This window comes from Tachyglossus aculeatus, chromosome 17 (assembly GCF_015852505.1).
Source record: "Tachyglossus aculeatus isolate mTacAcu1 chromosome 17, mTacAcu1.pri, whole genome shotgun sequence".
In the NCBI taxonomy this organism is placed as follows: Eukaryota; Metazoa; Chordata; class Mammalia; order Monotremata; family Tachyglossidae; genus Tachyglossus; species Tachyglossus aculeatus.
The window spans coordinates 59,111,612-59,137,152 of record NC_052082.1 but is presented as its reverse complement, the minus strand read 5'-3'; the positions used below and the strand labels follow the sequence as shown (position 1 = coordinate 59,137,152).

General features: G+C 52.4%; 1 protein-coding gene across 9 annotated transcripts in view; it reads right to left on the bottom strand.

Moving 5' to 3' along the window:
• The window catches only part of GTF2I (general transcription factor IIi), a 52,883-nt gene extending 30,846 nt beyond the window's left edge, over positions 1–22,037 (bottom strand). For all 9 annotated transcript variants that reach the window (XM_038758904.1, XM_038758907.1, XM_038758905.1 and 6 more), the window contains exons 1-6: positions 21,864–22,037; positions 4,598–4,701; positions 2,735–2,873; positions 2,051–2,185; positions 1,389–1,572; positions 1,162–1,190 (exon numbers count right to left, since the gene is read on the bottom strand). In XM_038758904.1, coding sequence (XP_038614832.1) covers positions 1,162–1,190; positions 1,389–1,572; positions 2,051–2,185; positions 2,735–2,873; positions 4,598–4,696 — 586 coding nt within the window. In that variant the 5' untranslated portion in view covers positions 4,697–4,701; positions 21,864–22,037. The remainder of the gene's footprint in view (positions 1–1,161; positions 1,191–1,388; positions 1,573–2,050; positions 2,186–2,734; positions 2,874–4,597; positions 4,702–21,863) is intronic.
• Positions 22,038–25,541: the final 3,504 nt, after the last annotated feature.

Below are 25,541 nucleotides of genomic sequence, written 5' to 3'. Positions count from 1 at the left end.
GGGTCCCCCTGGAGTAGGGGGTCTCAGCCACAAATGCAGCTTCGGGAAGAAATCGGATCGGAGAGACAGCAGAGAGGAGCTTCGGGGAAGGCGGGAGTCCGTAACGCGAGCCCGAGTCGCACCCCATTCCCATTACCGAACCCAGCGGCGCAGGTCAGGGGGAGGCACGGGAAGCCGCAGCCCAAATCGGGCTCCAACCAGTTGACTGATGCCCTGCCCCCTTGAGCCCCGGAGACTCGACCCCGGGAGAGCCCTGCCCCAAAACAAAGCTCTTGGTGGGGGGTGTCGAGCCCCGGGACGTGCAGAGTGCTTTCCCCAAAGGACGTGGGCCATGCCCGCACTTACTACCCTGGGCATCCGTGTGACCTAATGGAAAGGGCGTGGGACTGGGGAGTCGGGAGACACGGGCTCGAGTCCCACCTCAGCCACCGGCCATCACCGCGTGACCTCCGGCAAGCCGCCGAGCCTCCCTCGGCCTCGGTTTCCTCATCTGTAACGCGGGTGACTTGTGTCCCATCCCACAACCTCATATCCACTCCGGCGCCTAGCGCCCCCAGGAAGTGCATCATCATCGGCAGGGTTGGCGGGGGACGCGAGGGAGGGCGGGGAGTACTTTCCCACTGAACAGACGGTGAAACTGAGGCCGTGGCGTCGCCAGTCTCCCGAATCCCATTCGAGGACTCCGTCCGCCCACGTGTACAACTCGTGTAGACCAAAAGGCTTCCAGACCCTTTCCCTGCTCCAGAGGCTGCGTATAGACAGGTATGCTTTGTGCATAACCTGCTGATATTTGCCAAGAATTTGTGGTCTTCTTAAAAAAAAAAATCTTAAAAATCTCTGCTTTCTCCGCCCTCTTCCCCTCCGCCTCCAACCGTGTGGCCTTCCTGCCTCTCTTCGGGTCTATTCTCGCCTGCTATCCTCTGGGCACACGCCACCTCCCCGCCCTCCCAAGCTCGTAGCCCTGATGCTCCGGACTCTGGTGTCAGACCGGACATGCTCATTCTGGCCTGGGCCCGACCCAGTCCTCTCTGCTGTCGGTAACGGGGGTCGCGGAGTAGGGGAAAGGGAGTACGGAGTTCCAGAGGACTACTTCTACAGTTCTCCAAGGCAAGGCAAGAGCAGACCTGCTCTTCTGAGGACGGGGGTCTTCAGGGCACTCACCTAGTTGCTTCTTGGGCTCGAGGAAAGGCCTGTGTAAAAACAGAGAAAGAAAGCTGTTCAGTAAGCTGTATTTCGAGCACCGCCCATGTATCGCTTAACTACATCTGAATGCCCTGTTGTTTCCCGTCCTGCCGGGGAGACATAGGACAGGCTCCCCGGGGCCAGCTTTCCAGCAAAGCTGCCATGACACCCGAGAGCGAGAGCGAGAGAGAGAGAAAGCAGATCACCTCTTGATGATGAAGGAAATCCCAGATTTGTTCTCCAAAATCCACTTCAACGTCGAAGCGTCGTAATTGGCCGGGTGCTTGAAGGTGACTCCCTCAGGGAGACCTTGCACGACGACAGCCGATTGGTCCCGAAGGATTTTTTCGTATGGAACTGGCACGACTGTTGACTTCCCTAAAGCTTTTCCTGCAGAGTGGCAGACGGAGAAACCGAGTGAAGGAGGGTACGATTATTTCCTCAAAGTGCTTTCACTCCGATCATCTCATCTGAACCTCCCAGCCACACTGGGAGGGAGGGGCATGGACACGCTGCGCATCTTATAGAGGAGGAAACCGAGGCCCAGAGAGGTTTGGCGGAGCTGAGATGAGGACCTAGATCTCCTGACACCCCGCCCGCTGCCTCCTCACGGTTACCCCTGGTCCCCCCGGTCCGGTGCCGCCATAAAGTAGCCACTGGGGTTCAAACGCAAGGCAGCTGGTAACGCAGGGCACGGGGCAGAGGCCCCGTCTCCAGGCGCCGACTTCCTCCCCCAGCTCCCCTCCGCCCCCGCGGCTGACCCCACTGGCCGGGCCCAACACCGTACTGGGAAAGTCACAGCCTGCCTTGGGCAGCCAGCTGGTCTGGCAGAGCCAGGCTTTTCCGGCGGCAGACGCAGCCCCCTCACCGTAGCAGAAGCAGAAATAGTCCTCCACCGTCTTGCGCAGCGTTTCGATCTCCATGGCGTCCACCGTCGTGCGGGTCAGCAGCGACGGCAACTTGCCCTTGTGCAGCTCGGCCGCCTTCTCCTCTTCGGCGACGCCTGTCCGGAGAGCCGGGGCCGAAAGGTCAGCACCAAGCAGGCCGGCCCGAACGGCTGGGGGCCCATGGGTGGGGTGAGAGCTGGTTTGTTCTACTCTCGGGCTCCGGGAACCCCTTCCAATTCTCATTACACCCCCAGGGCGGGCACAGCCGAAACTCGTCGGGCACCATCTGGCAGGCCGAGCTGCCGGCCTGAGTCGGAGGGATCCGAACCATACAATGGCAATGAAGGAGCCGCCGATGGGGCGGATTAGGCTAAACCCGCCAGCTCGACAGTGTGTGCTGAGACCCTAGAGTGCCGTCATTACCTATGGAATGGATCTGCCCGGATCTCAGCCCCAGTGGGATTTACTTACGCTAGTCAAGTCAGTCAAAACACTTCAAAGGTGGAGGAGGACACGGAGGGAGGAGCGGGAGGGGAGAGGTAAGAGAGGCTGTTGGCAATACGGGCACCTCTGGGCACCTACGGGCACGAGGGGGTGGCTCCGGCCTCCGGCACCGGCCTGAGGGAGAGGTGAAGGGAGCCTCTAAGGAGCGTGCTCGCACTTACAGTATTTCACAAAATCCTTCTGGAAATCTTTCCTCGTGTTGACAAAGGCCCGCCCACGCTCGGTCCCAACCACGAACACGTCTGTTTCGTACACCGCGATGCAGGCCACTTCTGCCTTGGACTTGGCCAGTTCTTTACACTGTGGGAGAAGCGGAGAGAGGTCACTGACCCGGCCCGGTTCCAGAGGGAAGGCAGACATCTGGACCCCAGCCGAGAGCCGGCGACCCCCAAAGGGGCCCCCAGACAGAAGGCGAGGAAGGAACGCAGGAACCAGAGAAAACGCAAGGTACCGTTTCCAATCCGTTTCCTTATGCAGTGTTAAATTATTGACTCTAAATCCACACCCTCTAGACTGTCGGCTCATTTTAGGCAAGGAACATGCCTGCTAACTCTGTTGCACCGTACTCTCCCCACGGCTTAGTGTGGCACTCTGCGAATAGTAAGTGCTCAATAAATACCGATGATTGATCGATAGCCCCTTTCCCTTCTTCCTCCTGTCGGGACTTGATTTTACACTAGGCTGGAAGCTCCCCAAGGGCAGGGATCGTGTCTTATTACTAACTCTACTGCACCCGCCCCAGCCTCCAATACAGTGCTCTGCACAGGGTAGGCTGGAGACTCTTGGAGGGCCAGGATTGTGTTTTTTACTATAACGCTCTCGCCCTCTCCCAAGCACTCCGTCCAGTGTTCTGCACCCGACAGACTGCAAGCTCCTCGAGGGCAGAGACCAAGCCTACTACCTCTGTTGTCCTCTCACACACTGTCTAAGTACACAGTGCTCCTCGTCCGGCCTGTTCTCCCTCGGCCCTGATTGATCGGTGGGATCGTGAGGCTGCAGGAGCCGACTAGTAATGGAACCTGACTTTGACCTCACCTTCGCAACTACCTGTTGAATTTACTGGGGTGGCGTGAGGCGGTTGAGGGGTGGGGGCACAGGGGGCCCGAGAGATGCCAAGTGATGTATCGGAGAGCGACCCTGCTTGCTCCGCTCTGGAAGTTTTGGTGGGGACTTGAAGCCTTTGATATTCACCCCACCCTCGCACTCACGCCCAGTCAAGTAATTTAATTTACTGTCTGCCTCCCTGCTAGACTGCAAGTTCCTTGAGGGCAGGGAACGTGTCCATCAGCTCTGTCTCACTCCTCTCCCAAGTGCTTCGGTTCAGGGAGGAGGGAGCTCCAGGCCGGAGTTAGGGTCGGAAGTGGACCGAGGAGAATGAGACTCAGGGAGAAGGTGATTTTGGGGAGGGACGGAGGGTGCGAGCCAGAAGGGTGATGGGAGGAGAGAGCGGCCGAGCCGGGATTAGAACCCAGGTCCTTCTGCCTCCCAGGATGGGGGGGGGGAGAACCAGCCGATGGAGGGCCTTAAAGCCGGGGGCTTCTGCTTGTCGCAGAGAGACCGAGTGAGAGCTGGAGATTTGTTGGGGGGAGGTGGGGGGGGGAATCGTTTCCAGAATGACGTTTTAGAAAAAAGGGCCCGGACAGCAGACTGAACGAAGGCTGGAGGGAGGAGATACTAGAGGAGGGGAGACCAGCCGAGGCTGATCCACAAGTCCATTCAGTCGTCGTCGTAGTAGTAGTAATTATTTATTGAGGGCGGGTGTACATTAGCCCCAGCTTGTTCCTCCTCCTGGAGTCAGGGGTCCGAGGCCAGGGCCATTAAAAGCCCCCTCGTTTGGGGCCACGGGAGGACAAACACAGGGGCCCCCAAGCCCCTCCAGGGAGGAGTTCAGCTGGGGTTCTGCCCCCGGAAAGGCCGACTCACCCTGGTCCCCAGGGCTTCCCCCCGTCTGCCCGGCACCCACCCTCAGCCCCTCCCCGCCTCTCCCCACCAGGAAGCGCGACGGCCCCTCCCGGGCCCCTCACCATCGACTCCAGCGCGGACATGAGGAACGTGACCACCATCCTGCTCTCCGAGGACTCCTCGTCGTCGACCGGCATGGCGGGCATCGCCACCTGGGCCATCTTGGCTGTAGCACAAGGGCAACGAAGGACCGGGATTCCGGGTCAAGGTCCGGCCGCTGGCTCCCGGGACCGGTCCCGGCCGTCAGGGGAGAGCTCGGACCGACGCCGTCCGTCCCGCTCCCGCGCCTTGGCCTTCGTCTGGGGTCCCGACGGGCAAAAGCCCCCAGACCTGCCCCCAGGGCCTTTTCTCCGGGGAGTCCCAGCTCCCCAGAGACCCCCAGCTCCTCCTCCCGGCCTCCCCTGGGGTAAATGGGGATTGTGATGAGTGGGATCCAGGGTCCTCAAATGGCTGCCAAGCTCGGGAGGCAGAGCCGGGCTCTAGTCCTGGCCTGCTGCTGTGTGACCTTGGGCAAATCACCGCACCTCTCCGGGCCTCGGGGACAGAGTGGAACAGTAATGGCATTTATCGAGTGCACTGCATTATGCTAAGCGCCTGAGATAGCATGACCAAAGCATGATAGGCAGTCTCTGCCCACCAGAAGCTGACATTTAAACTATTTACAATTCCTCCTCTGTAAATGGGGATGAGATAGATCCTAGCTCTCCCTTCCCTCTTACAATTGTGAGGCCTGGGCTGTCTGATCTGATTAAAGTCCATATACCCTGGGGCTTAGCACAAGGCTTGTCATCTAATAGGCAATTAACTGCCACTGGACAATGGGCAATATCAGTTCCCGTCCCTACCCCAGTAGCCGGGGGTTGGGGGAAAGAGGGGATGGTTGTCATAGTTCCCCCACACCCCTCCGCAAACTGAGGTAGTAGACAGCCCTTTCCAAAACTCTACGAAATTTCCTTCGGCCGCCTTCTCTCAACTCTCTAACCAACGCCTTCTTAAGTAAGCAGCTCAAGTGGCTGCTGGCGGAAACGAGTGCAGAGATGAGAGGTTCCTTGAGGAAGGCCTCCTGGAGGAGGTGTGACTCAGAAGGGCTCTGACGACAGGGAAGCGGCCTGGCCTAGTTGGGAAGCAGCGTGGCATAATGGACAGAACACGGGCCTGGGAGTCGGAAGGTCATGGGTTCTAATCCTGACTCTGCCACCTGTATGCTGTGTGACCTTGGGCAAGTCGATTCACTTCTCTGTGCCTCAGTTACCTCACCTGTAAAATGGGGATTAAGATTGGGAATCTACGTGGGACAGAGACTGTGTCCAATCCAATTATCTTTCATCTACCCCGGTGCTTAGTACAGTGCCCGGCACATAGTAAGTGCTTAACAAATACCGTTATTAAAAAAAAAAAAAACCAACAACAACAACAACATAAAACCCTGCTTGTAGTGTCTGGGCTGGTCTTTCCCCATCCTGGGAAAAGGAAATGTCTCCATTCTCGACCCTCTTTGTGTATGCCCAAGGGCTCTCGGTCCAGGAGTGAGCTCAGTCCAACGGGCCCTAATAAAATCCGGTATTCCAACAAAATTTTGGGGAATTTCAGTGTGGCCCAGGGGAAAGAGCGTGGGCCTGGGATAAGACCTGCTGTGGGACCCAGAGGAGTTTGGAGTCTCAGCTTCTGCATCTGCGCAAATGGGGAGGATCAGACCCCCTTGCTCTCCCCTCCCTCTTCTGCTGGGAGCCCAGTGGGGTGGAGGGAACAGGAACCTCGTCCGATCCGATCCCAACCGAGCCCCGCACCTCACCCACCGCTTCACCTGCAGGTTGGGGGACAAGAGCTGATGGTATTGACACCTGTCTACTTGTTTTCTTTTGTTGTCTGTCTCCCCCTTCTAGACTGGGAACCCGTTGTTGGGTAGGGACCGTCTATGTTGCCAATTTGTACTTCCCAAGCACTTAGTACAGTGCTCTGCACACAGTAAGCGCTCAATAAATACGACTGAATGAATGAACGGTGGAGCATTCAGCTTCCAAATCACAGTACCTGTTGGCCCCCTGAGCCCGCGACATTCTGGCCCGGGTCTGCCCCGGCCCGTCTTCTCAATTGTCAGGAAAATGCCAAGCGCTACTTAAAGATCTGACTGTTTTTCTTCACTCGGCGGAGACGAAGCCCAAATTTACCAAGCCTCCAGAAAACACGCTCTTCCTTGAGCGCAGGTGGAGGGCGGCGTGGGCAAAAGTCCAGATTTTTTTCTACAGTTTTTGTAAACAAAACACTTCCCCCCGCTCGACCCCAAACAGCATTAACGCTTCTGCAGGCCTGGCCAGGAACTCCTTCCCCACCTCCAAAACCTTACTAAAATCACATCTCCTCCACAGGGCAGAGAGCGCGTCTGCTTATTCTATTGTATTGTTGTCTCCCAATCACTTAGTACAGTGCACTGCACATATTACGCACTCAATACATATCGCTGATTGATTGAAGAGGCCTCCCGTAACTAAAGCCCTCCATTATCCCTCTCCCTCTCCCTTCTGCATCGTCTACGTGCTTGGATCTGTATCCTTTAAGCGCGCTCGATATTCACTCCGGCCTCAGCTCCCCAGCACTTAGGCACATCCCCGCAATTTATTGATTTCTATTAATGATTAATGCCTGTCTCCCCCTCTAGATTCTGAACTCCTCGTGGGCAGGGAGCGTGTGTCTTTTGTATCACACTCTCCCAAGCGCTTACTACTATGTCCTGCACACGGTAAGCACTCAATGAACGCCTCCGGTAGATATATACAGAGATCGTACCGTCATAGCTTGGGTCAGCCGAGCTAAACCGGGCCTCCTGAGAGGGGTTGGTGGCAGAAGCAACAGCCCAAGGCACAGATTTATTCCTGACACCTTAATACCCCTGGTTTGAACAAGCCTCCAGAAAAACAGGTCTGCAGAACAACAGTCCCGCAGACCCATCTCAAAGTCAAAAGCATCCTTGTCCCCTGAGCGAAAGGGTAGGGAGGGAGGAGACCTGCAGCTGAGCCAAGGCAGGGGCCCCCACAAACCTGAGAGACAACTTCCATCACCGTCCACCCTAACCTCCACCTCCAAAGAGCGGCCACCCTCCCTCTTGGACTGTTGACTAGCTCCTCCTCTAGACTGGAAGCCCGTTGCGGGCAGGGAACGTTCACGCGTTCATTCATTCGATCAATCGTATCTACCACGTGCTTACTGTGTGCTCAACGCTGTACTAAGCGCTTCAGAGAGTTCAATATAAGAAGAAACAGACCCATTTCCTGCCCACAATGAGCTTACGTGTCTACCGACTCTGTTGTGTCGCCCTCTCCCAAGCGCTTCAGTACAGTGCTCCGCACACAGAAAGTGCTCGATAAAACAGCAACGATCGATCGACTGAGCTAGCTCAGTCCTGGCCACCATCTTATAGGCTCCTGCCAGCTGGCCCCAAGCTGTGACCAAATGTAACTTTGCAGAACGCCCGGTTCAACGGGCTACCTGGGGGCACAGGAAAAACCAGCCCTGGAGCTGGGTGAACTTGTGGCCGCGCCACCTCGGTGATGACCCGTTTGACCTCTCGCCAGCTGGAGGGAAGAGAGTGCTTGAGGATATTTTTCAGGTCCACCACACTTTTCGGGAGAGACTAGTAAGTAGCTGAAAAGTGCAGATCCCAGATGGGGTGATACTGCTTTTAATTCCCCTCTTCTGGTCTCTCCCAGGCGCTCAATACAGTGCTCGGCACACAGTAAATGCTCCATAAATACCACGGATTGGTCTTCGCCCACTGGGCTGGCTATGAACTAGGCAGGTCTGAGACTGCAACTTCAACAGACGAGCCCGGGCCTGGGCGTCAGGGGACTTGACTTCTGATCCGGGTTCCGCCCCTTGCCTGCTGTGTGACCTCGGGCAAGTCACTTGACTTCTCTGGGCCTCAGCTTCCTGGAAAATGGGGATCAAATACCTGCTCTCCCTCTCTCTCAGACTGTAATCCCTAGGTGAGTCAGAGAAGGTACCTGACCTGATGATCTTGCATCTACCCCAGGGCTTTCGCATAGTGTTGGCCACACAGTAAGTGCCTAATAAATACCGTCATCATTGTCGTCTTCATCTTAATAATAATTATTATTGTTATATTAGCTGTGTGATCTTGTAGTTACAGGTTCATCAGGTTGGACACAGCCCCTATCCCTCCCAGTGCCCACAAACTAAGTAGGAGGGAGAACATGGTATTTAGTCCCCATTTTACAGGAGAGGAAATGGAGGCACACAGAAGTGAAGTGACTTTTCCAAGGTCATACAGCAGACAAGTGGCTTAGGCAGGATCAGAACCCAGGTCCTTCTGCCTCCCGGGCCCATGCTCTATCCACTGGGCCATGCTGCTTCTCCTTGCCAGAGGAGTTTCAGTCGATGAAGGTACACGTTTTGAAGAAAACGAGAGAGAAGCCGGAGAGCCCTGACAGACGGTAAAGAAGTGTCTTCTCCGCAAAGGGAAAATGGACCCATATCTTTTAGTTTACAACAGGAGCAGGATATGATAATCAATCAGTCGTATTTATTGAGCACTGACGGTGTGCAGGGCGCTGTACTAAGCGCCTGGAAGAGGACAAGACGCCAGAGTTGGTAGACTCCCTTCTTCAAAGGGCTTGTCTTTTGGAGAGAAATAAGTCACCAATTACTGTTACACTAGACTACTGTCATTTCACAAATTTTGGACTGCCATCAGAAGCCCACCCCCTCTGAGAATGAACTCGGAGAAGCGGCCCAGCCTAATGGAAAGAGACTGGACGTCAGAGGACCTGGGTTCTACTCTTGTCTCTGCCGCTTGTCTGCAGTGTGACTTTGGGCAAGTCACTTCACTGTACCTCAGTTACCTTATCTACAAAATGGGGATTAAGACTGGAAGCCCTCTGTGGGACAGGGACTGTGTTCCCAACCTGATGACCTTGTTACTGTGCCGGCGCTTAGCAGAGCTCCTGGCACCCAGTAAGCACTAAACAAATACCATTAAAAAACCAAAAAACCCAACTCCCAGAACCTCCACGTGAACCTCGAGGGACCCAGCTACAAATCTTTATAGTGTTGAAGCCGCCAGACCTAATGGACAGAACCCGGGCCTAGAGTCATTAGGACCTGGGTTCTAATTCCGGCTCCACCATCTGTCTGCTGTGTGACTTTGGGCAAGTCTCTTCACTTCTCTGTGCCTCGTCACCTCATCTGTAATATGGGGATTGACACTGGGAGCCCTAGGTGGGTCAGGGACTGTGTCCAACCTGATTATTTTGTATTTACCCCGACGCTTAGTACAGTGACTGGCACCTAGTAAGCGCTTAACAAAAACCACAATTATTATCTTGGTTATTCCTGGCTGGGACTGCCTCCCCAGCTCTTCCTCCAGGTCTTGCTGTGACAAGACTTGTCCCCTCCAAAATCCTAGTCTCTTGAGTCCTCTTTCTGACTAGTTGCCACCACAGACGCCTGGTCCCGGGTCAAAATGCCATCGGCAAGCACCCTCCCAAAGGCATCCGGGATAGAGCGGGATAGACGCAGAAAGCCTCATCATTTGGATTTCTGTTTGGCCTCCTGAAATGGGAGCAAATGAGGCGTGGAAGTTTCTTACTTAACATAAATAGCTGTGGCAGAGTGCATGGTGGCTGCAATTATGAAAAACACGTGAAAGGTAAAGTGTTTAATCATTATGGAGGGTTTTGTTTACGGCTTCCCTTATGGGATAAGAGCCTGGGGCAGGGACCTCGCCTTCTAGGTTTCATGTTTTGGTAGAACACAGATTTACAGCTCTAGATGAGTAATAATACGCAGTTCTAACACACTGCCCCCCACCCCATCACCAAACTTAATTAACTCTTCCTCCCCCCAAAAATCCATTCATTATTGAAATAAAAATATACAAATGCTGTTTGCCACTTATCCTTCATAATAAAGTTTGTTTTTTCAATCAATCAATCAATCAATCGTATTTATTGAGCGCTTACTATGTGCAGAGCACTGTACTAAGCGCTTGGGAAGTACAAATTGGCATCACATAGAGACAGTCCCTACCCAACAGTGGGCTCACAGTCTAAAAGGGGGAGATTTTCCTCTAGATTTTCCTCTAGATTGTGAGCTCCTTACGGGCAGGGGACGTATCTACCAACTCTGTTGTACTGTACTCTCCCGGGTGCTTAGTACAGTGCTCTGCAGAGAGTAAACGCTCAGTAAATTCCATCGATTGATTTCCCAGAGCACAAAAGCATAAAGTGAGCCTTAATTTTTAGTTCCCCGCTCTTTCTCCTTGGATCAAATCCCCAGGAGTAAGCCAACTGATACTCAATCAATGATAAATTTATTGAGTAACTGAGTCCCATTAAGCACTTACTCCGCTATCCACCCCATCCTTCCTTCCATGCCTTTCTCTCCTGTCTGTAATTTATTTTGCGTCTGCCTTCCCTGCTGGATTGTAAAATCCTTGAGGGTAAAAAGCTTGTGTCTTCCAACTCTCCTCCCCGAGATGCTGAGTAAAGTGTTTCCAACACAGCAGGGACTCAATCAATACTATCCAATGACTGATCAGACTAAGTGCTTGGCAGAGTTCCAATAGCATAAATTCATTCGTTCATATTTATTGAGCGCTTACTGTGTGCAGAGCACTGTACTAAGCGCTTGTACATCCAACACCCCCTTCCCTGCCCTGAAGGAGATTACCATCTAATGGGGGAGAAGGGCAGACAGAAATATATCTCATATTGCCCTTCTACAATCACATCTCTTCCTGAAAGCCTTCCTCCCCTAATCCCCCCACCCTGTTTTCCCTCCCTATTATGTCACTTTCGCACTCGAGTCCTCACCTCCTAAGCGCTTAGGTACTCACTCCCACCCCGCAAAACACGTATGTATGAGTCCTTATACTGTGTTTCTTCTCCCTACCTTTATTTTAAAGTGTATCTCCCCAGCTAGACCATAAAATCTGTAAGGGCAGGGATCAGGTCTACTCATTTTTGTACTCCCCTAGGGGCTTAACACGATGCTCTGCACAGAGCAGACCGTAAGCACCTTGAGGGCAGGGGATCATGCTTAGGACGGTGCTCAGAAAGCACTCACACTGATTAATTGAAATGATTTACAATGTGATCGGCATTCATTTAGCCATCTTAACAGGCCTAGGTGTCTTGGCCCGAATTATCTCCGAGTATTACTACCCTTCTCCAGATTTTTCTCTCCCCAGTGCTTAGTATAATGCTCTGCAGAGGGAAGGGGATCGTGCTTACGACAGTGCTCGGCCCATAGAAGGCACTCACCGATTAACCGAAATGATTTACAAAAAGTGATCGATGTTCACTTAAACAAATGTCTTAACAGGCCTAAGTGTCTTCGGCCTAATTACCTCCAAGTATTATTACCTTTCTCCAGATTTTAGAACACGGCAAAAGCCAAGGTAAAAGGGTCTTCTGAGAGTCTTCTGAACGTGGCTGGGGGCGATGGTAGATCTATTTCAAACCCCCCACCCCCGGCCGAAGCAGTCAGAGAGTCAATCCGACACCGAAAGAGCGGAGGATATAAAAGGCCCAAAGAGAGCGGCCTGGAGAAAGTCCTCTGGGCGGCCAGTAATCAACATCATCACTGTGGTGTTCGTTAAGCGCTTACTACATTCATTCATTCAATTGTATTTACTGAGCACTTACTGTGTGCAGAGCACTGGACGAAGCGCTTGGGAAGTACAAGTTGGCAACATATAGAGACGGTCCCTACACAACAGCGGGCTCACAGTTTAGAAGGGGGAGACAGACAACAAAACATATTAACAAAATAAAATAAATAGAATAAATATGTACAAATAAAATAAATTCATTAATTCAATCGTATTTATTGAGCGCTTACTGTGTGCAGAGCACTGTACTAAGCACTTGGGAAGTACAAGTTGGCAACATATAGAGATGGTCCCTACCCAACAGTGGGCTCACAGTCTAGAAGGGGGAGACAGAACAAAACAAAACATATCAACAAAATAAAATAAATAGAATAAATATGTACAAATAAAATAAATTCATTCATTTGATCGTATTTATTGAGCGCTAACTGTGTACAGAGTACCGTACTAAGCACTTGGGAAGTACAAGTTGGCCACATCTAGAAACGGTCCCTACCCAACAGTGGGCTCACAGTCTAGAAGGGGGAGACAGACAACAAAACAAAACATATTAACAAAATAAGATAAATAGAATAAATATGTACCAATAAAATAGAGTAATAAATACGTACAAACATATATACAGGTGGTGTGGGGAGGGGAAGGAGGTAAGGCGGGGGGGGGGGAGAGGAGGGGGAGAGGAAGGAGGGGGCCCAGTCTGGGAAGTCCTCCTGGAGGAGGTGAGCTCTCAGTAGGGCTTTGAAGGGAGAGGGAGAGAGGAAGGAGGGGGCTCAGTCTGGGAAGTCCTCCTGGAGGAGGTGAGCTTTCAGTAGGGCTTTGAAGGGAGAGGGGGAGAGGAAGGAGGGGGCTCAGTCTGGGAAGTCCTCCTGGAGGAGGTGAGCTCTCAGTAGGGCTTTGAAGGGAGAGGGAGGGGGGAGAGGAAGGAGGGGGCTCAGTCTGGGAAGTCCTCCTGGAGGAGGTGAGCTCTCAGTAGGGCTTTGAAGGGAGAGGGAGAGGGGGAGAGGAAGGAGGGGGCTCATTCTGGGAAGTCCTCCTGGAGGAGGTGAGCTCTCAATAGGGCTTTGAAGAGAGAGGGGGAGAGGAAGGAGGGGGCTCAGTCTGGGAAGGCCTCATGCCAAGCGACGGAGCGGATGGGGGAAGGGAGAACGGGTATTGAGTGTCCATCTCCCAGCCGAAGAAACGGAGGCCCGGAGAAGGGAAGTGACTCGCCCGGGGTCACCCGGCGGGCAATTCGTGGAGGTGGAATTAGAACCCGGGTCCTCCCAAGCCCGTGGTCTCTGCTGTGGGCTGCTTCGGTGTGCAGGCCGGGGCGGCAATGGCTCCCAAACAATAGAGTGGGCCGGGCCGAAGCCTCTCTCCTTCTCCCCCTCTCCTAGGGGGCCCTGGCTCTAACCCACCCCGTGACCAACCGCTCAATAAATACGATTGAATGAATGAATGAATGACCAACCGGCCAATCTGACCCCTTTATCTGGTCTGGGCCCTCCTTTTCTTTCTTTCTCTCTCTCTCTTATTCCCCGCAACTGGCTCCTCCACCCAGCCTGTCTGATCCCTCTCCTTGACTGCCTAAGCCTCTCCCCTGCCCTGCCCACCCCAACACACACTTACTAACCTCCCCGCCCCCAGCCCATTCCTCGGCCTAATCTGATCCCCGTCTCCTTGGCTGGCCAAGCCACCCCCACCTCCCCCCCAACCATTCATTCGTTCATTCATTCGGTCGTATTTATTGAGCGCTTCCTGTGTGCAGAGCACTGGACTAAGCTCTTGGGAAGTACAAGTTGGCAACGTATAGAGACGATCATTCATTCAGTCGTATTTTTTGAGCGCTTACTGTGTGCGGAGCACTGGACTAAGCGCTTGGGAAGTACAAGTTGGCAACGTATAGAGACGGTCATTCATTCATTCAATTGTATTTATGGAGCGCTTACTGTGTGCAGAGCACTGGACTAAGCGCTTGGGAAGTCCAAGTTGGCAACCTACAGAGACGGTCATTTATTCATTCAATCGTATTTATTGAGCGCTTACTGTGTGCAGAGCACTGGACTAAGCGCTTGGGAAGTACAAGTTGGCAACGTATACAGCCGGTCATTCATTCATTCATTCAATCGTATTTATTGAGCGCTTACTGTGTACAGAGCACTGGACTAAGCGCTTGGGAAGTACAAGTTGGAAACGTATACAGACGGTCATTATTCATTCAATCGTATTTATTGAGCGCTTACTGTGTGCAGAGCACTGGACTAAGCGCTTGGGAAGTCCAAGTTGGCAACGTATAGAGACGATCATTCATTCCTTCAATCGTATTTATTGGGCACTTACTGTGTGCAGAGCACTGGACTAAGCACTTGGGAAGTCCAAGTTGACAACGTATAGAGCCGGTCATTCATTCATTCATTCAATCGTATTTATTGAGCGCTTACTGTGTGCAGAGCACTGGACTAAGCGCTTGGGAACTGCAAGTTGGCAACGTATAGAAACGATCATTCATTCATTCAATCGTATTTATTGAGCGCTTACTGTGTGCGGAGCACTGGACTAAGCGCTTGGGAAGTCCAAGTTGACAACATATAGAGACGGTCCCTACTCAACAGCGGGCTCACAGTCTAGAAGGGGGAGACAGACAACAAAACCAAACATACTAACAAAATAAAATAGAATAAATATGTACAAATAAAATAGAGTAATAAATACGTACAAATATATATACAACACACACACACACAATCTCCCCCCGAAACTGATTTACCAGTTTTTATTGATTTACTGATTTTTATTTGTACATATTTATTCTATTTATTTTATTTTGTCAATAGGTCTTGCTTTGTTGTCTGTCTCCCCCTTCTAGACTGTGAGCCCGCTGTTGGGTAGGGACCATCTCTAGACGTTGCCAACTTGGACTTCCCAAGCGCTTAGTACAGTGCTCTGCACACAGTAAGCACTCAATAAATACGATTGAATGAATTTATCACTCACCCATAATTCCTCAACCCGGTCTGACCTCTCTCCTTGACTGACCAAGGCTCCCCGCCCCCCAACACACACACACACACACACATTCATTCAGTTGTACTTATTCATTCATTCAATCGTATTTATGGAGCGCTTACTGTGTGCAGAGCACTGTACTAAGTGCTTAACTTAGTACACTCACTTTCCAGCGGGTGTAACCCCTCTCCTTCATTCAATCGTCTTTATTGAGCGCTTACTGTGTGCAGAGCACTGTACTAAGCGCTTAACTAAGCAGTCTCCTTGACTGACAAAGGCGCCCCGCACCCCCAACACACACATTCATTCATTCAATCAGTTGTACTTATTCATTCATTCAATTGTATTTATGGAGCGCTGACTGTGTGCAGAGCACTGTACTAAGCGCTTAACTTAGTACACTCACTCACTAACACCCCCCCCAATTGACTTCCCACCGGGTGTAACCCCTCTCCTTCATTCAATCGTCTTTATTGAGTGCTTACTGTGTGCAGAGCACTGTACTAAGCGCTTGATTGAGCGCTTACTGTGTGCAGACCACTGTACTACGCGATACCTTAGTACCCACTCACTAACACCCACCCCACTTGACTTTCCAGCGGGTGTAACCCCTCTCCTTCATTCAATCGTCTTTATTGAGCGCTTACTGTGTGCAGAGCACTGTACTAGGCGCTTAACGGAGCAGTCTCCTTGACTGACAAAGGCTCTCCGCCCCCCCAACACACACACATTCATTCATTCAATCGTACATATGGAGCGCTGTGGGCAGAGCACTGTACTAGGCGCTTGATTGAGCGCTTACTGTGCTCAGAGCACTGTACTAAGCGATAACTTAGTACTCACTCATTAACACCCCCCCCCAATTGTCTTTCCACCGGGTGTAACCCCTCTCCTTCATTCAATCGTCTTTACTGAGCGCTTAATGTGTGCACAGCACTGGACTAAGCGCTTGGTTGAGCGCTTACCGTGTGCAGAGCACTGTACTACGCGCTTAGCTAAGCAGTCTCCTTGACTGACAAAGGCTCTCCGCCCCCCCAACACACACACATTCATTCATTCAATCGTATATATGGAGCGCTGACTGTGCAGAGCACTGTACTAAGCGCTTGATTGAAGACTTACTGTGCGCAGAGCACTGTACTAAGCGATACCTTAGTACTCACTCACTAACACCCCCCCCTCACTGACTTTCCACGCGGTGTAACCCCTCCCTTTCATTCAATCGTCTTTATTGGGCGCTTACTGTGGGCAGAGCACTGTACTAAGCGCGTAACTAAGCAGTCTCCTTGACTGACAAAGGCTCCCCGCCCCCAACACACACACACACACTCATTCATTCAATCGTATATATGGAGCGCTTACTGTGTGCTAGGCACTGTACTAAGCGCTTGATTGAGCACTTACTGTGCGCAGAGCACTGTACTACGCGCTTAACTTAGCACACTCACTAACACCCCCCCCCCCCGAATTGACTTTCCAGCGGGTGTAACCCCTCTCGTCTTTATTGGGCGCTTACCGTGTGCAGAGCACTGTACTAGGCGCTTAACCAAGCAGTCTCCTTGACTGACAAAGGCTCTCCGCCCCCCCAATACACACATTCATTCATTCAATCGTACTTATGGAGCGCTTACTGTGTGCTAGGCACTGTACTAAGCGCTTGATTGAGCGCCTACTGTGCGCAGAGCACTGTAGTAAGCGATTCCTTAGTACTCACTCACTAACACCCCCCCTCAATTGACTTTCCACGGGGTGTAACCCCTCCCCTTCATTCAATCGTCTTTATTGCGCGCTTTCTGCGTGCAGAGCACTGTATTAAGCGCTTGATTGAGCGCTTACTGTGGGCAGAGCACTGCACTAAGCGCTTAACTTAGTACACTCACTCATTAACACCCCCGCAATTGACTTTCCACCGGGTGTAACCCCTCCCCTTCATTCAATCATCTTTATTGAGTGCTTACCGTGTGCAGAGCACTGTACTACGCGCTTAACTAAGTGGCCTACTTGACTGACAAAGGCTCCCCGCCCCCAACACACACACACACACACTCGTTCATTCAATCGTATATATGGAGCGCTTACTGTGTGCTAGGCACTGTAATGAGCGCTTGATTGAACACCGACTGGGCACTGGGCACTGTAGTAAGCGATACCTTAGTACTCACTCACTAACACCCCCCCTCAGTTGACTTTCTACGGGGTGTAACCCCTCCCCTTCATTCAATCGTCTTTATTGCGCGCTTTCTGCGTGCAGAGCACTGTATTAAGCGCTTGATTGAGCGCTTACTGTGGGCAGAGCACTGCACTAAGCGCTTAACTTAGTACACTCACTCATTAACACCCCCTCAATTGACTTTCCACCGGGTGTAACCCCTCCCCTTCATTAATCGTCTTTATTGAGCGCTTACCGTGTGCAGAGCACTGTACTACGCGCTTAACTAAGCAATCTCCTTGACGGACAAAGGCCCCCCGCCCCCCCAACACACACACACACATTCATTCAATCGTATATATGGAGCGCTTACCGTGCGCAGAGCACTGTACTAAGCGATACCTTAGTACTCACTCACTAACACCCCCCCTCAATTGACTTTCCACGCGGTGTAACCCCTCCCTTTCATTCAATCGCCTTTATTGGGCGCTCACTGTGGGCAGAGCACTGTACTAAGCGCTTAACTAAGCAGTCTCCTTGACTGACAAAGGCTCCCCTCCCTCCAACACACACACACACACACACACACACACATTCATTCGTATATATGGAGCGCTTACTGTGTGCTAGGCACTGTACTAAGCGCTTGATTGAGCGCTTACTGTGCGCAGAGCACTGTACTAAGCGATACCTTAGTACTCACTAACACCCCCCCCTCAATTGACTTTCCACGGGGTGTAACCCCTCCCTTTCATTCAATCGTCTTTATTGGGCGCTTACAGTGGGCAGAGCACTGTACTAAGCGCTTAACCAAGCAGTCTCCTTGACTGACAAAGGCTCTCCGGCCCCCCAACACACACATTCATTCACTCAATCGTATTTATGGAGCGCTTACTGTGTGCTAGGCACTGTACTAAGCGCTTGAGCGCTTACTGTGCGCAGAGCACTCTACTACGCGCTTAACTTAGCACACTCACTCACTGACCCCTCCCCCCCATTGACTTTCCAGCGGGTGTAACCCCTCCCCTTCATTCAATTGTCAATTGTACTGAGCACTTGATTGAGCGCTTACTGTGTGCTAGGCACTGTACTATGCGCTTGATTGAGTACTTACTATGTGCAGAGCACTGTACTAAGCGATACCTTAATACTCACTCACTAACAACACCCCTCAATTTCCAGCGGGTGTAACCCCTCCCCTTCATTCAATCGTCTTTAATGAGCGCTTACCGTGGGCAGAGCACTGTACTAAGCGCTTGATTGAGCGCTTACTGTGTGCTAGGCACTGTACTAAGCGCTTGAATGAGCGCTTACCGTGCGCAGAGCACTGTACAAAGCGATACCTCAGCACTCACTAACACCCCCCCTCAATTGACTTTCCACGGGGTGTAACCCCTCCCCTTTCATTCAATCGTCTTTACTGAGCGCTTACCGTGTGGAGAGCACTGTACTAAGCGCTTGATTGAGCGCTTACCGTGGGCAGAGCGCTTACTGTGTGCTAGGCACTATACTAAGCGCTTGATTGAGCGCTTACCGTGCGCAGAGCACTGCACTAAGCGATACCTTAGTACTCACTAACACCCCCCCTCAATTGACTTTCCACGGGGTGTAACCCCTCCCTTTCATTCAATCGTCTTTATTGAGCGCTTACCGTGTGGGAAGCACTGTACTAAGCGCTTGATTGAGCGCTTACGTGGGCAGAGCACTGTACTAAGCGCTTGATTGAGCGCTTACCATGCGCAGAGCACTGTACAAAGCGATACCTTAGCACTCACTAACACACCCCCCTCAATTGACTTTCCACGGGGTGTAACCCCTCCCCTTCATTCACTCGTCTTTATTGAGCGCTTACCGTGTGGGAAGCACTGTACTAAGCGCTTGATTGAGCGCTTACCGTGGGCAGAGCACTGTACTAAGCGCTTGATTGAGCGCTTACCGTGGGCAGAGCACTGTACTAAGCGCTTGATTGAGCGCTGACCGTGGGCAGGGCACTGTACTAAGCGCTTGATTGAGCGCTTACCGTGGGCAGAGCACTGTACTAAGCGTTACCTTAGTACACCCCCCACAACTGACTTTCCACGGGGTGTAACCCCTCCCCTTCATTCAATCGTCTTTATTGAGCGCTTACCGTGTGGAGAGCACTGTACTAAGCGCTTGACTGAGCGCTTACCGTGGGCAGAGCACTGTACTAAGCGATACCTTAGTACTCACTCACTAACACCCCCCCCTCAATTGACTTTCCACGGGGTGTAACCCCTCCCCTTCATTCAATCGTCTTTATTGAGCGCTTACCGTGTGGAGAGCACTGTACTAAGCGCTTGATTGAGCGCTTACCGTGGGCAGAGCACTGTACTAAGCGCTTGATTGAGCGCTGACCGTGGGCAGGGCACTGTACTAAGCGCTTGATTGAGCGCTTACTATGCGCAGAGCACTGTACTAAGCGTTACCTTAGTACACCCCCCACAACTGACTTTCCACGGGGTGTAACCCCTCCCCTTCATTCAATCGTCTTTATTGAGCGCTTACCGTGTGGAGAGCACTGTACTAAGCGCTTGACTGAGCGCTTAGTGTGCTAGGCACTGTACTAAGCGCTTGATTGAGCGCTTACTGTGGGCAGAGCACTGTACTCTAAGCGCTTAACTAAGCAGTCTCTTTGACTGACCAAAGAAGCGGCGTGGCTCCGTGGGAAGAGCCCGGGCTCTGGAGTCAGAGGTCATGGGTTCGAATCCCGCCTCTGCCAATTGTCAGCCGTGTGACTTTGGGCAAGCCACTTCACTTCTCTGGGCCTCGGTTCCCTCATCTGGACAAATGGGGATTAAGGCTGGGGGCCCCACGTGGGACAACCTGATCCCCTTGTATCATCATCGATCGTATTTAATGAGCGCTTACTGTGTGCAGAGCACTGCACTAAGCGCTTGGGAAGGACAAGTTGGCAACATCTAGAGACGGTCCCTACCCAACAGTGAGCTCACTGTTCTAAGCGCTGTATCCGCCCCCCCCCCAGCGCTTAGAACAGTGCTTTGCACATAGTAAGCGCTCAATAAATACGACTGAGTGAATGACCACCTCATCCCCCGGGCCTGGAATGCCCCCAATCCCTCTGCCCATCCGCCAAGCTGGCTCTCTTCCTCCCTTCAAGTCCCTGCTGAGAGCTCCCCTCCTCCAGGAGGCCTTCCCACACTCAGCCCCTTCCTTCCTCTCCCCCTCGTCCCCCTCTCCATCCCCCCCACCTTACCTCCTTCCCTTCCCCACAGCACCTGTATATATGGATATATGTTTGTACATATTTATTACTCTACTTATTTTACTTGAACATATCTCGCGGTCTCGCTGGCCGTCGCCCCCCAGGGCCGAGTTGGGTGGGACGAGGGCCGCTCAGGTCCCTTCAAGGCCCTGCTGAGAGCTCACCTCCTCCAGGAGGCCTTCCCAGACTGAGCCCCTTCCTTCCTCTCCCCCTCGTCCCCCTCTCCATCCCCCCCATCTTACCTCCTTCCCTTCCCCACAGCACCTGTATATATGGATACACGTTTGTACATATTTTTTACTCTATTTATTTATTTTACTTGTACATATCTATTCTATTTATTTTATTTTGTTAGTATGTTTGGTTCTGTTCTCTGTCTCCCCCTTTTAGACTGTGAGCCCACTGCTGGGTAGGGACCGTCTCTATATGTTGCCAATTTGTACTTCCCAAGCGCTTAGCACAGTGCTCTGCACACAGCAAGCGCTCAATAAATACGATTGATGATGATGATCTATCCTATTTATTTTATTTTGTTAGTATGTTTGGTTCTGTTCTCTGTCTCCCCCTTTTAGACTGTGAGCCCACTGTCGGGTAGGGACCGTCTCTAGATGCTGCCAATTTGTACTTCCCAAGCGCTTAGCACAGTGCTCTGCACACAGCAAGCGCTCAATAAATACGATTGATGATGATGACCTATTCTATTTATTTTATTTTGTTAGTATGTTTGGTTTTGTCTCCCCCTTCTAGACTGCGAGCCCACTGTTGGGTAGGGACCGTCTCTATATGTTGCCAATTTGTACTTCCCAAGCGCTTAGCACAGTGCTCTGCACACAGTAAGCGCTCAATAAATACGACTGATGATGATGAATGAATGAATGAATGACCGAGGCCCCCCCCCCCCACCGGCCCCTTCCCCCCTCCGGCCCCGCCCCCTCTCCCTCCCCTCAGCCAATCAGAAAAGCGAGCCTGAGCCTCGCCGCGCGCGCGAGCGCCCCCCCACCCCCCCCAACCGGCTCCCCTGCGCGCGCACCCTGGCGCGCGCACCCGACGATCCCCTCACCCAACTTGCTCCGACCGCCCCGAGGGCGCGCACGCACGCGCGCGCGCAACCCCCCCGCCCGCCCCACGTGCACGCGGCGGGCGCGCACGCGCGCCGTTCGGCCGTTGTGGGGGGGGCGCGCGCCCCGCGCGCGAAGTTCTCTCCTCTCCCCCGCCAACGGAGGCGCGCCCCCGCCCCTGAGGGGACCAAAAAAGAGCGATGGGGCTGGGGGAGACCGTGTGTGTGGGGACGGGGGGGATAGGGATGAGGCGGCCGGGACTCACCGGTGCGTCCGACGGGAGCGGGCGTTGAGGGGTGGCGGGGCGCGGGTCGCGGCAGCAGAGAAAGACGCCGAGCTCGTGCCTCCTTCCCGTCCCGCTCAGCGCCTCATGGCGGGCCCGAGGGCCTGGCTCTCTCCGCCTCGATCGGTGGCCCCTTTCTCCGCTCTCCGAGCCTCTCAGCCTCCTCCGCCTCACTCTCCCCCCCCCCTTTTTTTTTTTTTTTTTGTTCCTGAGGCGCCTGTTGCGCACGCGCGCCCGCCGCGCCGCCCGACGGGAAGCGTAGTTCCGGGAGCGGGCCGCAGGCCGGGGCGGGGCGGGGCGCCGGACTACGACTCCCAGGGTGCCGCGCGCGCGCGCGCAGGCGCCGGCCGAGGACGAAGCGAGAGCCCCGGCGGGGGCTGTCAATGGAGGAGCCGCAGCAGGAGCCGAACATGGCTGCACCTGAGGCCTGGTCGGCCGCGCGGCTGGAGGCCGGCTGGGCCACGGGGGAGGAAGGGGGGGGGCCCCCATGACCGGGCCCTTTCCTTCCTCTTTTTTCCCGCCTCCTTTTCCACCCCCAAAAACGGGAGCCCCTTCAACTTTCCCACACATGGGAAAAGCGGAGTTGGCCTCATGGGGGACGGGAGCTGGGATGAGGGAAACGGGATTGAGGGCGGGAGGGCGCCAGGAAGGGAGAGGCTGATTCTCCTTCGTCCTGCTCATTCACTCAGTCATATTTATTGGGCGCTTACTGAGTGCAGAGCACTGTACTAAGCGCTTGGGAAGTCCAAGTTGGCCCCATAGAGAGACGGTCCCTACCCAACAGTGGGCCCACAGTCTAGAAGGGGGAGACAGAGAACAAAACATATTAACGCTATTCATTCATTCAGCCGTATTTATTGAGCGCTTACCATCATCATCAATCGTATTTATTGAGCGCTTACTGTGTGCAGAGCACTGTATTAAACGCTTGGGAAGCACAAGTTTGCAACATATAGAGACGGTCCCTACCCGACAGCGGGCTCACGGTTTAAAAGGGGGAGACAGAGAACAAAACATACTAAAGGTATTCATTCATTCAACCGTATTTATTGAGCGCCTACCGTGTGCAGAGCGCTTGGGAAGTCCAAGTTGGCCCCATAGAGAGACGGTCCCTACCCAACAGTGGGCCCACAGTCTAGAAGGGGGAGACAGAGAACAAAACGTATTAAGGCTATTCATTCATTCAGCCGTATTTATTGAGCGCTTACCATCATCATCATCATCAATCGTATTTATTGAGCGCTTACTGTGTGCAGAGCACTGTATTAAACGCTTGGGAAGCACAAGTTTGCAACATATAGAGACGGTCCCTACCCGACAGTGGGCTCACGGTTTAAAAGGGGGAGACAGAGAACAAAACATATTAACGGTATTCATTCATTCAACCGTATTTATTGAGCGCCTACCGTGTGCAGAGCGCTTGGGAAGTCCAAGTTGGCCCCATAGAGAGACGGTCCCTACCCAACAGTGGGCCCACAGTCTAGAAGGGGGAGACAGAGAACAAAACATATTAAGGCTATTCATTCATTCAGCCGTATTTATTGAGCGCTTACCATCATCATCATCATCAATCGTATTTATTGAGCGCTTACTGTGTGCAGAGCACTGTATTAAGCGCTTGGGAAGCACAAGTTTGCAACATATAGAGACGGTCCCTACCCGACAGTGGGCTCACAGTCTAGAAGGGGGAGACAGAGAACAAAACATATTAACGGTATTCATTCATTCAACCGTATTTATTGAGCGCCTACCATGTGCAGAGCGCTTGGGAAGTCCAAGTTGGCCCCATAGAGAGACGGTCCCTACCCAACAGTGGGCCCACAGTTTAGAAGGGGGAGACAGAGAACAAAACGTATTAAGGCTATTCATTCATTCAGCCGTATTTATTGAGCGCTTACCATCATCATCAATCGTATTTATTGAGCGCTTACTGTGTGCAGAGCACTGTATTAAACGCTTGGGAAGCACAAGTTTGCAACATATAGAGACGGTCCCTACCCGACAGTGGGCTCACGGTTTAAAAGGGGGAGATGGAGAACAAAACATACTAAAGGTATTCATTCATTCAACCGTATTTATTGAGCGCCTACCGTGTGCAGAGCGCTTGGGAAGTCCAAGTTGGCCCCATAGAGAGACGGTCCCTACCCAACTGTGGGCCCACAGTTTAAAAGGGGGAGACAGAGAACAAAACATATTAACGCTATTCATACATTCAGCCGTATTTATTGAGCGCTTACCATCATCATCAATCGTATTTATTGAGCGCTTACTGTGTGCAGAGCACTGTATTAAACGCTTGGGAAGCACAAGTTTGCAACATATAGAGACGGTCCCTACCCGACAGTGGGCTCACGGTTTAAAAGGGGGAGACAGAGAACAAAACATACTAAAGGTATTCATTCATTCAACCGTATTTATTGAGCGCCTACCGTGTGCAGAGCGCTTGGGAAGTCCAAGTTGGCCCCATGGAGAGACGGTCCCTACCCAACAGTGGGCCCACAGTCTAGAAGGGGGAGACAGAGAACAAAACGTATTAAGGCTATTCATTCATTCAGCCGTATTTATTGAGCGCTTACCATCATTATCAATCGTATTTATTGAGCGCTTACTGTGTGCAGAGCACTGTATTAAACGCTTGGGAAGCACAAGTTTGCAACATATAGAGACGGTCCCTACCCGACAGTGGGCTCACGGTTTAAAAGGGGGAGATGGAGAACAAAACATACTAAAGGTATTCATTCATTCAACCGTATTTATTGAGCACCTACCGTGTGCAGAGCACTTGGGAAGTCCAAGTTGGCCCCATAGAGAGACGGTCCCTACCCAACTGTGGGCCCACAGTTTAAAAGGGGGAGACAGAGAACAAAACATATTAACGCTATTCATACATTCAGCCGTATTTATTGAGCGCTTACCATCATCATCATCAATCGTACTTATTGAGCGCTTACTGTGTACAGAGCACTGTACTAAGCGCTTGGGAAGTACAAGTTTGCAACATATAGGGACGGTCCCTGCCCAACAGCGGGCTCACGGTCTAGAAGGGGGAGACAGAGAACAAAACATATTAACGGTATTCATTCATTCAACCGTATTTATTGAGCACCTACAGTGTGCAGAGCGCTTGGGAAGTCCAGGTTGGCCCCATAGAGAGACGGTCCCTACCCAACAGTGGGCTCACAGTTTAAAAGGGGGAGACAGAGAACAAAACATATTAACGGTATTCATTCATTCAACCGTATTTATTGAGCGCCTACCGTGTGCAGAGCGCTTGGGAAGTCCAAGTTGGCCACAAATAGAGACAGTCCCTACCCAACAGTGGGCTCACAGTTTAAAAGGGGGAGACAGAGAACAAAACATATTAACGGTATTCATTCATTCAACCGTATTTATTGAGCGCCTACCGTGTGCAGAGCGCTTGGGAAGTCCAAGTTGGCCCCATAGAGAGACGGTCCCTACCCAACGGCGGGCCCACAGTCTAGAAGGGGGAGACAGAGAACAAAACATATTAACGCTATTCATTCATTCAGCCGTTTTGCTTAGTACAGTGATCTGCACACAGTAAGCACTCAGTAAATACGATTGATGATTTATTGAGCACTTACCGTGTGCAGAGCGCTTGGGAAGTCCAAGTTGGCCCCATGGAGAGACGGTCCCTAC